The 16690-nt window shown below is 58.8% G+C and overlaps 1 protein-coding gene across 1 annotated transcript in view; it reads left to right on the top strand.

Moving 5' to 3' along the window:
• Nucleotides 1-2403: 2403 nt before the first annotated feature.
• HCN4 (hyperpolarization activated cyclic nucleotide gated potassium channel 4) overlaps nucleotides 2404-16690 on the top strand; it is a 41759-nt gene continuing 27472 nt past the window's right edge. The window contains exon 1 of the mRNA XM_072951195.1: nucleotides 2404-4185. Coding sequence (XP_072807296.1) covers nucleotides 3398-4185 — 788 coding nt within the window. The 5' untranslated portion in view covers nucleotides 2404-3397. The remainder of the gene's footprint in view (nucleotides 4186-16690) is intronic.

Below are 16690 nucleotides of genomic sequence, written 5' to 3' on the forward strand. Positions count from 1 at the left end.
TCAGAACTGCCTCTCCCTCCTGCACCTGTCCCCACCCCACCTGTGTGAGTCACCTGGGTAGTAGAGAAGAACCTGACCTGTGGAGCCCTTGGTTGGAGTTTCAGCTCCACTGTTTTCTTGCTGTGGGACATTTAGCAAGTCACTTAATCTCTCTGTGCTTTAGTTCTCCGGCTTGCAAATGGGAGTAAGACTGTTAGGTTGAGTCATGTGAAACTAAAAATTTGACCATATTTGGCCTACAAAACTTTCACGTGGCTTCACATATGAAGCGTGAGCTGTAAAGTGATGGATACATGTCTCCCACCAAACCGGACCCCTCCCTCTAGGAAGTCTTCCCTAGTTACCAGCGAGCCTCAGCGAGGTCCCCCTCCTCCAATCACATTGGTTGTGGCATGATTTAGTACACACTTCTTTTCTGTCTTGAGTGTTCTCCACCTTCCTAAGCATGAGTCTAGATTCCCTACAACTTGGGGCCCCTCCAGGGCAAGACCTGGGTCTCCCCCCATCTTTCCCCCAGACTGCTCGCACGCCATCGCTGCCCCCCACCATGGTTTCACAGAGAGGAGTCAGGAGAGGCCTCGCCAGGGTTTCTATGTGCCTACCTTATCAAATAGTCATTTCTTCACCCAAGGGTCCTAGATGGTTCTGAATGAGTGGTGCTGATTAAATTGAGGGGACGTGAGATGCTAGAGGGGGAGGAATTAAGGGGCCCTGACCCCTGGCCAGCCTGTGGCAGCAGTGTCGCAGGAAGCAGAGCCCTGGTCCTAGCCTCCATCTACTTCGAGAAGCCCCTTCAGTGGCATTAGCTAACTTCCAGGGCCCTCACTTATGGAGTGGGTCTGCTCTCTGACTCCCCCTGAGTTGGTGTTGAGGGCCTTTGAGATGAGGCAGACCTCTTCTTCCTTTGGGGAGCTCAGTCCCGAAGGGGACACAGACTGCACTGTGCAATCAGTACTCAGGTTGACGGGAGCTCCTGGGCCATGGGACCCCAAAGGGGGGACATGGCCAAGATTTGGGTGGCCAGGAAGGGTTCCTAGAGGAGGAGATGCCATTACCATGGGACACTGGGGAGCCTGCTTGGGCAGAGCAGTCTAGCTTCTGGCTAGACACAGAAGCCCAGAGAAGTGAGTTAAATGGAGGTCTTCCCCCTGTGGCTAGCACACCAGGGCAGGCAGGGCTCACAGCTGGTTAAGAACACTCCGTCTCAAGGAGACCCAAGGACATTCAGGGATTAGGCCTCCCAGCATCCGTGCAGAGAAGTGTCAGCTCAGAACTGCTCAAAAGCAGAAATGCCAGCAAGTGGTGATGTCATCATGCTAGCCATTCCCTCTCCCCACGGGCGGTCCAGTGGGTAGTGCAGAAAAGCTCCTGCTAGGCTGTCCCCTCTTCTTGCTTCCAAAATTTCTGCTCTGAATGGGTTGGGGGGGGCGGGGGGTCACAAGTGGGCTAAGAATAAGAATAAAAAATCCTTTGAAGAAAAATTTCATGGTATTCCTCAGAGAGATGGCAAGGCTAGGGGACCTTTTGGCCTGGCTCCTACCAGACTTTGCTGAGGATCTACTTTTCAGCATTAACCCAAACTCCAACCTTCCCCAGCCAGCCCCTTCCCTCTAGTGACCCATCCCCGCTTCTGAGCTAATCTGGCATGTTGGCCTTGACAGATCTGAGAAACCCTTGGGCCATCTGGGCAGCCTCCAGGCCAGGGAGAGGGGGCCTGGCAGCCCCGCCTGTGTGGATGGGGGTTGGGGTGTCAGACTGTCTTAGGGTGTTGGATTGGAGTGGAGTTGTATCTCTGGCAGAGCTGGTGGGATTTGTCCATAAACCCGGAGACTGCACACAAAGAGGACACACAGCTGGATCGCAGGCTGGCCTGGGGGGTGGGGGTGGGGAGTGGACTCAAAGGGAGGAGGGGCTCGGGGTAGGCGGCCCGGGTGGAGCAGGAACTCCCCTAGCTTTGGGGTGTCACAACTTGGAGGAGAACCCCGGGAGAAGGAGGTCCACAGTGTGCCTGGTCGCCAGAGGACTCTGCCTGCTGGCTCCCCACTGCAGCCGGCTGGTCTCAGAAACCCGCATTGGAACCACCCCGGGAGAAGTGTGTGTGGGACTGGACCCCGCATCCGTGGCTGCTGCAGGCGCATTTCCTCGAAGTCTTACCTCGAAGGGCTTGGGTCTCACCCTCGCGCCCTGTGCCTCCCGTTGGTTCCCCCACGCCCTCCTAGCTTGGCAGCTGCGAGGCTCCGCCGGGGACAGACCAGCGGGGTGTTCGCCCCCCGCCTGTGTCTCAGGAAAACCCCGGGAGCATCCCGGACGCGGTGCATTTCCCGGAAACCCCCTCTCCGGGGCTCCACTTTCAGACAGCCCGCCCGCCTCCCCGGAGGAGGGTCGGAGACCTTAGCTGAAAAGCAAAACCGCCGGGGAGAGGCGAGCCCAGAGCTCGGAGGAGAGGTCGGGAATTCCCGCCCCACCCCCACCCCCAATCTTGGGGTGTGGAATTCGCAACCCAAGCCGGAACCCCAGGCTTGGGGCGCTCTCCCAGCCCTTAGTCAAGCAAAGACATTCGAGGGTTCAGGATTAAGGACGCCTCTCACCTCAGCCCCTGCAGTCCGGCGAGAGCCCACCCTGAGCCCCGCGCCAGGCCCGCCCATGCCCCCTCCCGGCCCCCGGCCCGCGCGCCGCTGCCCCTTTAAGAAGCTCAGGTAGGCAGGCCCGGCTGCGGGAGCCGCTCCTATGGCAACCCGCGAGCTGCGGCGGCTTCATGAATATTCCGGGGCGCGGGAGCCGAGCGCTGCCGGAGGGCGCTCCGGGGGAGGCGGCCGCTGATGTAAGCCCGGCGGGCCGCTGGGCTCCGCTCGGCTGCGGCGGGAGCCCCGGGACGGGCCGGCCGGGCTCGGCCAGAGGAAGCGAGGCGAGCTCGCGAGTGGCTGGCCACAAAGCCCGGGCGGCGGGACAGACACACAGCCCGCCTGCCCGCGGGACGCACGCCCGGGAGGTGCGCGGGCCGTGCGCTCCGGGCTCGGGAGCTGTTCTCCGAGCGCCGCGACCGCAGCGCCGCTTCAACCCGCGCCCATTGTTCCCCGCGGGGGCGGGGCACCCAGAGCCGGGCCGCGCGCCGCGCCCCTGACCGCGGGAGGGAGGGAGGGAAGCAGCCCGCGAGCGCGGGGTCCCAGCGCCCAGCCCGGCCCGGGAGGAGGCGCAGCGCGGCGAGCCCCGGGACCCGGAGCCGGCCGGGAGACTCCCCGCGGCCCGCAGCCTGCCCAGCATGGGCGCCTGAGGCTGCCCGGCGCCGGCGGCGAAGGACGCGTCCCCGCGGGCTGACTGACCGGCGAGCGGACCTGGAGCGGGTCCGCGGCGCCGCACCCGCGCCCCTGCCCCCGGCCCGGCCCCTGCCCCCGGCGCCATGGACAAGCTGCCGCCGTCCATGCGCAAGCGGCTCTACAGCCTTCCGCAGCAGGTGGGGGCCAAGGCGTGGATCATGGACGAGGAAGAGGACGCCGAGGAGGAGGGAGCTGGGGGCCGCCAAGACCCCGGCCGCAGGAGCATCCGGCTGCGGCCGCTGCCTTCGCCCTCCCCCTCGGCGGCCGCGGGCGTAGCGGAGCCCCGGGGCGCGGCCCTCGGGGCGGCGGACAGCGAGGGGCCGGCCCGCGGCGCGGGCAAGTCCAGCACTAACGGCGACTGCAGGCGCTTTCGCGGGAGCCTGGCATCGCTGGGCAGCCGGGGCGGCGGCAGCGGCGCCGGAGCGGGGGGCGGCAGCGGTCACGGGCACCTGCATGACTCCGCGGAGGAGCGGCGGCTCATCGCCGAGGGCGACGCGTCCCCCGGTGAGGACAGGACGCCCCCGGGCCTGTCGGCCGAGCCCGAGCGCCCCGGCGCCTCGGTGAAGCCCGCAACCTCGCCGCCGCCGCCCCAGCAGCCGCCGCAGCCGGTCCCCGCCTCCTGCGAGCAGCCCTCGGTGGACACCGCGATCAAAGTGGAGGGAGGCGCGGCCGCCGGCGACCAGATCCTCCCCGAGGCGGAGGTGCGCCTGGGCCAGGCCGGCTTCATGCAGCGCCAGTTCGGGGCCATGCTCCAGCCCGGGGTCAACAAATTCTCCCTGAGGATGTTCGGCAGCCAGAAAGCCGTGGAGCGCGAGCAGGAGAGGGTTAAATCGGCCGGGTTTTGGATTATCCACCCCTACAGCGACTTCAGGTAAGGGGGCCCGGCTGTGATCCTGTGGGTTCACTGAGCGGCTGCAGGCTTGCTTCCTCTCTCTCAGCCTTGCTTCTCAGCCGGAGTTAACTTTGCTTCCTCGCGCTGGGAGCTTGGGGCGCCTCTAGGCTCCCAGACACCCCCAGACCTCCTTCTGCACCTCGCTGAGAACTTTCCTCTGTGCTCCAGCCTCCCAACCTCGCCCTCTCCGGGTCTGGGCCGCATTAGAGGCAACCTGAAAAGGTGTTCTGAGTCTGGCCTAGCCCTGCCGGCAGCCAGGGTAAGGTTCTGCCACCTTAAGCCACACATCCCACCTCCCCCTTCTGGGCTGCAGAGTCAGGGTGGACGTCCTAGAGGCTGCTCCAGGGCTTTTAGCCTACAGAGCAGGGCCATGAAGGAAGGCAGACCTCTTGGCAGCTGGGCCAGCTCCTTGGGCGCTGACCCCCAGCATTAATATCTGCCTTCTGGTGTCCTGGGAAGCTGCAGCCGGGGAGCGAGACAGCCCTGGAGCTCCCGGAGGACTGAGGTCGCTGGGGCCTCAGGTTCAGCATGAAAGCCCCCTGCACCCACCTTAACCCTGGGCCCAGCCCCTCATGCCAAGCGGTGGGCCGAGAGTGGGTACTCTGGGTAGCTATGGTCTGGACTAGCAGGACAGCGTGACCTTGCTCACAGTGGTCAGTGAAGATGCCTGGTGTCCAGACTGATGAGCAGTTGTGCTGTGACCCTAAGCCCATCCTGTGCCCCATCCTCACCCCATTGGCCCAAGCTCCAGCAGCTGCTAGGTCTCTCATGGGTCAGTTGTGGGTTCCCAAACAAATGGTGTGACTGCCAGTCAGGCAGAGGGACCCTGCCCCCCTCCTTACCACCTGAATCAGATGCCACTGAAGAGCAGATACCACCTGGGGCCTGTGGGGGCTATCCTTGCAAAAAGAGAGATTGATGAGTGCCTCTGAAGCTGGGATCAGGGATGCACCAACCCTACTCAAGATCTTCGAGTCTCCTACTGCCCCCCTGGGCTTGCCTGCTACACAGGATTGGAGTGAGGTTCTGAAAAATGTTCACCCTTTTGAGCTGGGTTTAATTCATCTCCCTCTCTTTGGACCCTGTCCCCTGTTTAGCTCCCTTCCTCTGCCTACCCTGCTTACCTGCCAATATAAATGAGCATTTTGCCAACCCAGAGCCCTCTTTGCAAACTCCAGGGAAGCTAGGTTTGTAATGAGAGCAAAGCTGTTTTCCATCCAATGAGAGAGATTTCTCGTGCTGGGAATAACCAGTCAGGCAACACTCATCGACTTAACATAGTTGGTGGACGGAGGGCATCTACCTTTTCCTTTTTTGAAGGATTGCTCTTCCCTAACCCTAATACCCAGGGTTCCCATTCCCAGAGGGTGATGGAGGCCAGGGGACAGGATAACAGACAGTCACAGTCTTCAAGTTGTGTGGGCCAATGTGGGACCCTTCCATGAGGAACTGTGACTGGTTCCCAGTGCCAGGTCCCTAAAGCGTGGCCTCTCCTCTGGTCAGTACTGGGACCTGAGGATCCCAGCCTGAGCTAGGGAGGAATGGGCAGGAGCTGCTGTCTCCTGCACCCCCCACCCCCGGGAGTCCTGGGCTCTTCCTCTCTCTGAACTCCCTGGTGGTGATGGCAGGTAGGCCATGCGAGTACCAACCTCCCTTACCTCGCTCAGCTCCCTGCCGCCTTTGTTATCTGAAAGCCTCTGTTCAGGGTTCTCACCACTAACCCCATGCCTGACAGAGAGGTCTCCAAGGGGCCAATCCCAGGCATGCCTAGCCTCCATTAACAACAGGCATTGATCGAGCACCTTCTGGAACTGAGTCTTGTCCTCCCAGTTGCCCCTTACCCTGGATGGTGAAGGGCTGGGGCCGGGTAGATTGCATCCGTGGGAACCTCCCCTGCCTTCCTGTTGTGACTGACTACCTTGGCATGTCAGTCTGTGGTCCCCCTGCTGCACAATCTCCTCCTGACTGCAGGCCACTCAGGACATGGTGGAGAGGAAGATGGTAGGAATAGGGAGCTGTGGATGCAGTGGGATTGATAAACAGGCAATAGGAGAAAGGTCATACTAGGCTTTGAATTTGGGTTTGTACAACAAGCAACAGGGACTGGTAGCTGGAAGCACACACCTTCTGTGCTCAACCTGGTGCTGCGTGGGGTGTAAGGAAAGAAATCGAAGAAAGACCATCTCTGTGTGTGTGGAGGGGTTGTGGTCACGCCTCTAGGCCAAAACAGCTGGTCTCATCTTCACAAGGTCAAAGAGGCCAGGGCTTGGCCAGGTCTTCTAAACTTAGAAAACCCACCAACTCTCAACCCAGCCTCACTGCCCCCTCAACAGCCCAGCATCCCAAGCCTCTGTCCCTCCGGTTTCACCGCTGGCCTTGGGCCTCTGTGGAGCCAGTCCCTACTGTCCAGCACAGGCTTCACGAGAGCTTCTGCAAGCATTGCTCAGGCCAGTTGAGGATTTATTCATCATTTTGACGGGCAGGAAGCATTGATCCAGCAGAATTGGTTTAATAAAGAATTGCCAGCAAACCGTGATAGATTGAGTTTGTGGTTTGGAGTTCAGGGCTCACTGTCATAGGCTACTTCCGGCCTCTCCTGTTCTGGGGTGCCTTTTCCAAGGGCTGAACTGGGCTGCGCTCTGAGGGACCCACCTAAGCTGGGCCGTGTACATAATAGTTTTCTCGGTTCCCTCTGCTTCTTGTCTCCACCCCTCACACACACGCACCACGCCCTGGCCACCCCCATGGCTCCTCCAGGCTCCACGAGCTTGTCTGGCCTCCCCTCTGCTTCCACTCCTCGTTAGCCTTTTGAACGCGTATTTAGGTTTTGCTAAGGGAAGAGGCCAGAGTGTGCAGCCGCTTGGGACGTTGCTCTCCAGGCTCCCACCCAGGGCTGGCTGGGCCTTGGGGTCCTGGGTGGGTCCTTCCTTTCACGTGAGCCAAGTCCTGGCAGCTGAGCTTGGTGTTGGGAGCCCGGGACAAAGAAAACGTAGTATCTGTGTGATCTTGTTTTTCTAAGAGTAGAGAAAAGGATGGGGGCTCCCCAGTGAAGGTGTGCCTGGTTTTGTTCCCAGAAGCTGGTCGGGCTTTCAAGCGTCAGGCTCAGGGGGTCGGCCCTGAGTGTGACATCTAGGTGTGTCTGCGCAGGTATTTTGGGACTGTGGGTGGACACTGGGGCTGGCAGGGACGTCCCTGTATGGGACGTCAGTTCTGGGGCCACTGCTGAGCCCCAACTCTGGCTTGGCCTTGGGAGTGGAGGCAGGCAGACACCTGACCCTTCTCCTCTTTCTGCCGTTCCCTTTTCTAGCCTGAGCCTTCTGAAGCTGTGCGGAAGGAAAGGAAACAGAAGGCCCTACAGGGTCCTCTGCTTGGGGTGGAAACAGCTGGGCTCCAAAATCAGGGAAGCTGGGCCGATGGCCTACTAGGTCCCGGGGGTGGCCTGAAACTGACGTCCCGTGCAGGTCTGTGGCCCCAGGCACAGCCACGGCCTACCTGCCAGCCCTGTCTACTCTGGGGCCCTGCTTCGGTTATAAACCTTCTCTGAGCCTCAGTTTTCCCACCTAGAAAAAAGGGAATCCTGTTGCGTGTGGCCACGTCAGACACCAATTGTACAGCTGTGGTCACCCGGTGCCGGTGAGGTGCGCTGTCAAGAGACCTGCGATGTTGTGAACCACACCGCCCCTGCCTGCACTGCTTCCTTCTTGTGGTTCTGAGCGGACCAGACGCGTCTTTGTCCTTGGCTCAGGCCCGTGGTTCTGAATCTGCGTCAGAGAACTAACTGAGAACCTGCTGGAAACTACAGAGTCTCTGTCCAGAAAGATATGTGTATCCAGACTCACTCAATATGACACTCAATTTCTGGGGTCTGTGGACCCCCCAAGTTGAAAACCATCTATAGGAGTGAACCCCACTCTGGGCCATCCCAGAAGAGAGTCCTGGCCTGGTAGGGGCCCGTGCTAGGCTCCCAGAGCCTTCCCTGGGGCACTCTGTCCCCTGGGGCTGGGGCCGTCGCTTGCAGGATGGAAATGAGAACAGGAGGCTGGTGGGGGTTGGGGTGGGGAGAGTTAGATGCCTGAAAAGGAGGGGTACTCTGCCTGGGGACTAGCTACTTTTCTGTTTCCTCAGTCCCATGCCTCTCTCCCTTTCAACCGTGGGAAGGGCTGTTTGGGTAGGAGGGGATCAGGAGGAGGAAGGCTGGAAGGCCTGGCTCTGGGTCTAGGGGGTTCTGAGGCTCCTTCTTAGGGGATACTTCCCGGGGGCCATGGCCCAGGAATGCTGCTTCTGCTGTGGGTGTGGAGAGCCAGGCCGAAAGGCGCTGCAGGCCTGGTGGCGCTGGGAGCGGGGGAAGGGCGCTTGGTGCAGAGGGGAACTCCAAGGTGAGCTGCCTGCTGCCTGGTGGTGCCGTCAGCTGGCACAGTGGGCAGCAGGCTTTTCCAGTGATGAGGATGTGCTCAACCTGCTAAGACTGGGGCAGGTGGAGGCTGGGCTGCGATGCCCCGCAGCCAGCTCGGGGCCCAGGTGCTCCCGGGATGCCAGGTGCACAGAAAACGCATGGGGCTGAGGGGCCAGGACCCTTGTATTGTCTGAGTGGGGAGACTTCAGCTCCAGTTTCTCACCGTCGCAAGGCTTTGATTCCTGGTCTGGCTGCTGCGTGATGAGAATGGGGGCATCTCCCCTGCCCAGCTCCACCCCATTTGTTCCCTTAGTTGGTCGCAAGGCTTCGGTTCCTGGTCTGACTGCTGCGTGATGAGAATGGGGGCATCTCCCCTGCCTAGCTCCACCCCATTTGTTCCCTTAGTTGCTGTGAGCTGCGAGGCTTCGGGCTGTCAGGTGGCCTGCCTCACACAGTGCTGGCATTCCGCCTGTCTGTCTGCCCTCTCTCACGCTTTAGAGTCCTCAGCTTTTCTGGGATGCCCTCTCAGGCCACTGCGGTGGCCCCCATCATCCATCTCTCCCACCCTGCCCATCTCACGGTGTTCGGATGGAGCTCTGTGTTTGTTATAATGCATCGCTTCTCAGGCTGTCACGTCATCCAGCTCACCTGGGGAGGCTGTTAACATACAGATTCGGACTCATTAGGGCTGGGGTGGGGTCTGAGAGTCTGCATCCAGGTGATACCAATGCTGCTGGTGCCCAGCCCAGAGCCATGCTCGGAGTACTGAGGTTCAGGCCATGTGTTCCACGCTTAGCCTGAGCTCCCTGACTGAGTTCCCTGAGGCCAGAGACTCTGTCTTCTCCTCCTGGCCTCTGGCACAAGCACGGCAGGGTGAGTCCTGTGAACTGGGCTGGGAGGCTCGTAGCTGCGGGAGTCGGCCGCAAACTTGGGGGTGTCCGATTCACAGCCTGCCTCCCTTCCTGCACTGCTGCTTGGACCCTGCCGGCCCTGGATGCTGGTTGTTGTGGTGGGGCGCGGAGAGGGAGGCCAGGTGGCCCTCATTAATCCATCCTGTCCCATGGCTTTTGCAGTTTCTCTCCCATTCACAGGGCCAGAGGGGTAGGGAGTGCAGTGACCGCTGTGCTGCAATGACATTTCCGGGAAGGAACAGATGTTGTCAGTGAGAGAGTCCAGAAGCGCCAGGCAGGAGAGCCGGTGTGAGAGGGCTCTGACAGTGGCTGGCTGGGAGGAGGCAGAGGCACCCACTGAGAGCAGCCGCCTTGGCACCTTGAGGTTGTGGCAGGGGCTTGTCTGAATCTTAGTGCCCCTCCCCGACCCCAGACCATGCCTAGAGCCCCGCTGTGGGCCCGGCTTGTCTGTCACTTCTCTCTGCCCCCTCCTGCCTGAAAGGCACCAGTCTACATACAGATGACAGGGCTGACAAGTGTCATAGCAGTCTGAGTGGCCCTTGTGTCTGCTGCAACACTGGCTGCCATGGGGGAGTTCACCCAGAGCAGAAGGTCCAGCCCCGGCCCCCAGGGGGACTTGTCATATAGCTGAAGAGGCAGCCAGCTCCAGCGCACACACCGCTTGGTGCAAGGGCTCTTACAGAGCTGCTACTGCCAGTGGCTAATTAATAGAAGGGCTACTGAGGCCGGCCAGGCAGTCCTGCTTGGGCCCAGGGGATGTTGAAGAATCCGCATTTCCCAGCCAGAGCGGGGCTGGGGGGGGCGGGCGGGGGCATTGCCTTGGCTTCGGAGAGGGTGTTCTCTGCCAGCCAGGCTTTACTGAGAAAGCATTGCCAGGGCCCTGGAAATCTGCGATCCCAGAGCCTCGGAGGCCACTCAGAGGCATTCTGTATCATCGGCACCTGCCCAGAGTTGGGGTGGGAGGCAGCACGGAGAGGTGGTGAGCTGCCTGTCACTGAGGGAGCTCAAAATGAGACAGCAGTACTTACACCAGAGTTGCTAAGCAGCATCCTGTGGACCAAATACACTATCCAGATGTGTTCTGCTTGGCCAGCATAGCGTGTCATAACAAGTCTGAGACAATGTTTAAAACGGAAAGATATATGACAAAAATCTGGCTTTCCAGCTTCTCTTGAAAAATTGGAAACTCTGGCCCCATGTTTCCACCCACAGCAGGGAGCTGGAGCAGACTAGAGGCTTTAAACTGGCTTTTGCTCTCCAGTTGCCCATAGTCCTCCGCGTCCCTGTGGTCTCTGTGCTATGCCCAGCCATGCCACTTGTGCACGTTTAGCTGCCTGACCCCAGAGGCTTCTGAGTTTACAACCAGGGCTCAAACCAATAGAGACTAAAGCCAGGTGGACTCACAGATCAGTAACCACCATTTATGAAGCATTATCACATGCCAGCTTCACTCCTCATGTTTCATTTACTCTTCATAGTGGCCTGAAACATAGATTCTCTTACGCCCAGTTTACAGATAAGGAAACTGAGGCTGTGATGGTGGGAGGGAGAGACTTGCTCCCAATCACCCAGCTGTGAAGCACCAGCTCTGGGATTTGAACCTGTTCTCTAGGACTCTAAACCCGGCCTTGTCCCTTCTCCCTCTCTTCCTTCTTTGTTTTCTCTCTCTCTCTTTCTTTCTTGTGTGCGTGTGCGTGTGCGTGTGCGTGTGCGTGTGTGTGTGTGTGTTAGCTTTAAAAAGTTAAATAACAAAAGTAATTTACGAAAACATTCTCCTGAGAATGAAAACATCACAGATGATGTTGACCACACATTACCTCTGTGGAGGGGCTTAGCTGGCACGGGAAATTTAACAGGCCTCAGAATACCAGATCTGGGCAGGCCTTAGCAAGCTCCCGGCCTGAATAAAGTCTTTATTTTATAAATGGGGAGCAGAGGACCAGAGAGAGGGTGGCTGGCCCAAGGTCACAGAATAAGTCCAAACCAGAGATGAAACCAGAACCCAGAGGTGTATGTAGCATCTGGCTCAAAGGTCTAAGGCTCCTCGGTCTAACCCTCACCCCAGCCAGAGGGTCCAGGGAAGGCTTCTCCTGGATGGTCCTGGCACTGGAGCTTTCTCTTGTCACCCAGTCCCATGCTTGGATTTTGGAGTGTTAGGTATTTTCAGGGTCCCATCTTAATTTAAATTAACCCAACAAGAGGAGAGTCTTTCCATATCTGAAAATGCAGCATCTGGAGGCGGAGACATGCCTGCCCCAGCCCCTAGCTCGGGGACGGCAGCCCCGGAGATCCGGATCGCAGGGTTTGTGCACGTCCCCCCACTTCCCGCACGTCCTAACTGGCACGGGGACCTTTGGGACTTTAGAGCCGCACCCGGGAGCCACTGATGCTCCTGTTCCTCGATAGGAATGTTCGGGGTCGAGCACCAGTGGTATCTGTGTTCTCTCCACCAGAGAAATCGGTGGTCACGAGGTCCGTTCGTTACATCGTTCAGAGAAGTGAGGAAGTAGTCAGCCTATGGTCTAGGGCTCAGTCTATGTTAGGATGAGAGTTCAGCCTTGAAACAAGATAAGGCCTTGATCTCAGGTCAGGATCTGGAGTCCTTGATCAAAGGCTTTGAGCGAACCGCAGTGCCTCCCTGAGGCACCAGGGCTGGGGGCAGGGCGGGCATGCTGCCCACTCCACCCTAAGCCCCACTCCGACCCCTTTAGGAAGCCCTCCCATCCTTTAAGCTCCCTGAGCTCCTACAACTCCTCGCATCGGAGCCAGCTACCTTTGGTCCTCTCAGGGAGGTAAAGTACAAATTATGGATACACAACGGTGCCACTGCTGCCGACGCCAGAGCCACCAAATCTCACACGTGACCACTCGCACCCCGTCTGCTCTCTCGGTATTTGGGGCTGTGTCTGTCTTCCCAGCCAGGCAGCCGCTCTGCAGAGTGGCACGTAGGGCTGGGCAGAGAGCTGTGCCGGCTTGGTGGACTCCCTGCTCCCCACCGCACCCCTGGCTCTGGGCTCCCACAAATTGCAGAGCACAGTGGGTCCTCCAGGTCTGCTCATGGCAGCTGCGGGGGCCTGATAATTGGCTGCTGCTGATTTTGTGTCTGTCTAAGCATTTACCCATGTGGGCGGACGTGTTATGTCTGCACGAACGAGGCTTTCAGAAGTTAATACATAACACAGGGCTGGCTGATACACTGTCTTCTGGCTTTGGGGAGGGTCAAGCTAAGGGAGGCCGTGCCTCCTGGGAGACCAGATGGTCCATTCCACAACTGCTTTCACCCATTTTGAGGGATGGGGGTCACTGCCCACCTGGCAAAGAGGAGAGTGGGATTTCAGCTCCTCTTAGGGTCCCTGGCTCTGGTTTGGGGGAGGGTAGACAAGAGATAGACTCGTATGGATTAATGCTCAGGGAAGGCTTCCTGGAGGAAGTAGATCTGACCTGGATCTGAAGGAGAGAGAGAATCATTCTGCACACTTTTTTGGAGGCGAGTATCTGGGAGCTTGAGCCTCCTGGCTGGGGTGGGTGTTACTCAGAGCCTGCCTCTTTGGAACTGCTCTCCTTATGCCCCGCCCTTGGGCACTCTGACCCCAGGGCCCCGGGTCTTGCCGCTGATGCTGCCTGAGTGTGTGTGTGTGTTTGCATGTGCATGTGTGTCTCTATGTCTCTCTGGCTGTTCACCCTGGGTCCTTGCAGCCCAGGGCAGCTCTCCCCTGCCCTGACCCCAGCTGCACAACCTCTGAGAAGACTTCTTGGCCATCCTAGGCCCGGAAGGCAGGTGTTGCTGCTGCAATCATGTCACTGAGTGTGTGGCCTGGAGCCCAGAAGTAATCACCCTGCGGTTCCCTGTCGCAGGCTGGGGCAGCCCCTGTCAATGATTAACCCGAGGCCCCAGCCAGCGTGGGCTTCTCCCCCCTGTGATCTGCCAGAGGACGCAGGGCATTATCCCCTTCCCCACGGACAGGAAAGGCCCACAGGTTTCATCAGTGCCTTTGGCATCTTTTAGAGGAAACGTGGTCCAGCAGGGGAGACTTTGCAGCTGCAGCCTGTCCTCGTGCAGCCTTGGGCTGGCCCAGCCTGGAGTCCTGGTCCTCCCGTCCCAGGCTTTCCCAGTCTGTAACTGTCCACCCCTCCCACACCGCCCCCCCCACCCTCCCCCTGTTCTGCTGTGTGACCCCAGCAAAGTCCTTTCCTCTCTTGGTGTCCAGCATCGGGGTTCAGTCTGAGGCTGAGAAGGGAGCAAAGCTAATTGGCCAAATAGGTATTGAACCCGTAATCCTGACCCCATTAGTACAAATTGAGCCGGCAGGGCAGGGACAGCGCTGCTGCCAAGCAGAGTTGATGAGAATCTCCCTCTTCCCCGAGACTCTGCCGAGGCCCATCTAGGCGCGAGCTTGGAGTTACAGGGCCCCTGTGCCCCCGGAGCGGGTGGGGGATTCCTTACCTCTCGGCCTCTGCCAGCCCCTTGCTCTAGGGATCAAGACGGGGCTCCTAGCGTGTGATTGGGTGTGTCTGTCCCCCCCCCCCCGCATTAGATCACAGCCCCCGTGGGGGTGGACATCAAGCTTTCTTTCCTTTGTTCCCTGGGCAAAGGCCCCACCCCCCGCTCCTCTCAGCCACCTCTCCTTAGGGCAGCTGTCCCCTCCTGGAAGCTCAGACCTGGCCTTTGAGGAGTTTGGGTGTGAGGATCCATGGGGACTGCAGGTCACACTGGACAGTTGTGGTTGGAGGGGTTCCCAGGGGCAGACCAGCAGGACCATCGACTCGGGAATTGGCAGGAAAAAGAACCATGATGAGCTGCCCATCCTGTCCCAGAGGCTCTGGGGAGCCATCCTCCTGCCATGTTGCTCCGAAGCTTCTGGGGACAGAACCGAGGGGGCCGGCTTGTGAGTAAGCGGCCAGGTGAAGACGTGGTGCTGCCGTGTCCAGCTGTGTGCCCTCACTTCATGGCCTCGCTTTCTTCACCTGAAGAGGGGACGGGAGAGGGGTTGGGTTTAGCACAACCCCAAACCTGAAATTGGGGGCTGCAGTCACCTGGAAGCTGTATGCAGTTAGGACGCCTGGGCCTCTGGGGGTGGGACCCGGCTGGGTATCAGTTTCAGGAGCACCCGGCTGATTCTGCTTCCGTCACTTTAGGAGCCAAAGAGCTGGGCATCCCTGGGGCCCCTCCCGCACTGAGGGTCTCCAGGTCTTGGACGGCACCGTGTTCCCGTAGCCCTTCAGTGCTCCCCATGGCCTGGGGGTGAAACACATCCGAGCCCATTTGTGATGGAACACTTCCCGGGGGGGTGTTCCCTTTTTCTTCCTGGCAAGGGGTTAGCAATGGGGCTAATAAACCTCTGGGGCTGGCGAGACCCCAGGGAATACGGCCCTTGCTCAGTGTTCTTGTCAGACTGTGTTTTCCTGGCAGGAAGGAGGGAGCCCTCCCAGCTCATGTCCTTAGGGCCCAGGCACATCCTAGTAGGAAGAGGGCCCCATAGAGACCGTCTCAGAGCCAGCACCTAGCCACCTTCTATGGGACAGCCCTGCCCCAGGGTCCTCGTTAGACCAGTCTGCTGCTGGTGGTGTTTGGCCTTAGACAGTTCTGCCCAGAATCCACTCTGTCCCCTGCGTCACACGGTGCACCCTCCTGCAGGAGCAGGTGAGCTCTCCTGCCTGATGTCCCCTGAGCCTGTGCTCACGTGCTACTGCACAGCAATGGTCTATTTTTGCTTCGTTCTCCTAAGTAGGGAGAGCTGTTTTGGGGCCTTTTTTGTTTCTTGTACACCAGGTGGAGAAGTTCTCCAACTGCTGGTCCCCTCCCCAATTTTCCCCAGATAGTCCTGTCGTCAGCTGAGGGATGCTCAGAGAGGTTAGGCCGCTAGCCTGAGGGAACACAGCACCCTGGCAGTGTGGGGTGCTGCAGCGCAGGTGATCCCTGCTGTATAGTTTGGTGTGTGTGTGCATATGTGCATGTGTGTGTTGTGTGCACACTCATACGTTAGTTTGTCTTTGTGCATGCACAGATTTAGGGTCTCCAGAGGATGTCTCAGACCATCAGGGAAGCAGCAGGTTGATATCTTGTTCCTTATGGCCAGGCCTGTGCTTAGCTGTGCCGTTGAGAAGGTGCGGTCACAATCCTTTCCCTGAGGAACTCTCTTCCTCTGCAACCTTCTTGGCTCCCCATGTCCCCAAAAGAGTCCTGACTACTTCATGTGGCATTCGAGATGCCCCACCTTTTCTTCAGACCAGTGTAGGGTGGGCAGGGGGGTGCATGTCATGGTTTTCCGAGACGTGCACTCTTCTCTCCGCAAGCTCTCCATCTGGCCCACTGCCCTCAGCTGGCCTCTTTAGCCTCTGCACTGCAGGGACCCACGGAATCGGCGTGTCTTTAGAGATTGTCTGGCTCCATCTTCCCATCGTAGCAAGGGGGACACTGAGGAAGGGATCGTGAGGGACAGGGGCTTGTTCAAGGGCGCACAGCAAGTTACGAGATTGAAATGGATGGAACCTGAGGCTCCCGGGCCCCTGGCCTAGCGTCCTTCTGCATGTAGCGTGAACTTCTTTCCTGTAACCGTAACGCCAACCTTCCTGACCAGTGGGCACTCTCAGGCCCCCTCCTCTTCAGAGTTTTAGTGCCCAGCAAGCCACACTGCCCCCCAGAGACTGAGGGCTCCTTGAGGTGACTGAGGACCTGTCCACACACTTCTAGATCCCCATGTCCTCGGGCCAGGACCTGCATCTTAGTTGTTACAAAAATAATGATAATGTTGAGAACAGCCTGCAGGGATTTATTTACACTGTGTAGCACATTATAAATATTATCTCACTGAGTTCTCTCAGAATCCCATGAGGTGGGATTAATGTTCTCATTTTGTACATGAGAACACAGACTCAGAGAGGTTAAGTGATTTGTCCAAGGCCACACAGCCGGTGTTCAAACATTAAAGTGCCTAACCACTGTACCATCTACTATAGCCTGGCTATATGTGTGGTCCCCGGACCAGCAGCCCCAGCATCACCTGGGAGCCTGGTAGCGTTACAGATGTCAGCCCTCACCCCACACCCGGCGAATCCGAGTCTGCAGCTTGGTAAGATCCCCAGGTGATTTCTATGCATATTACAGTTTGAGAAGCACTGCGCTGTATGATTGAAAGACGGCAGAAGGGGAGGGAAAGATTCAATCAGTTCCCGCCCTCAC

This window comes from Vicugna pacos, chromosome 27, assembly GCF_048564905.1.
Source record: "Vicugna pacos chromosome 27, VicPac4, whole genome shotgun sequence".
Classification (NCBI taxonomy): Eukaryota; Metazoa; Chordata; class Mammalia; order Artiodactyla; family Camelidae; genus Vicugna; species Vicugna pacos.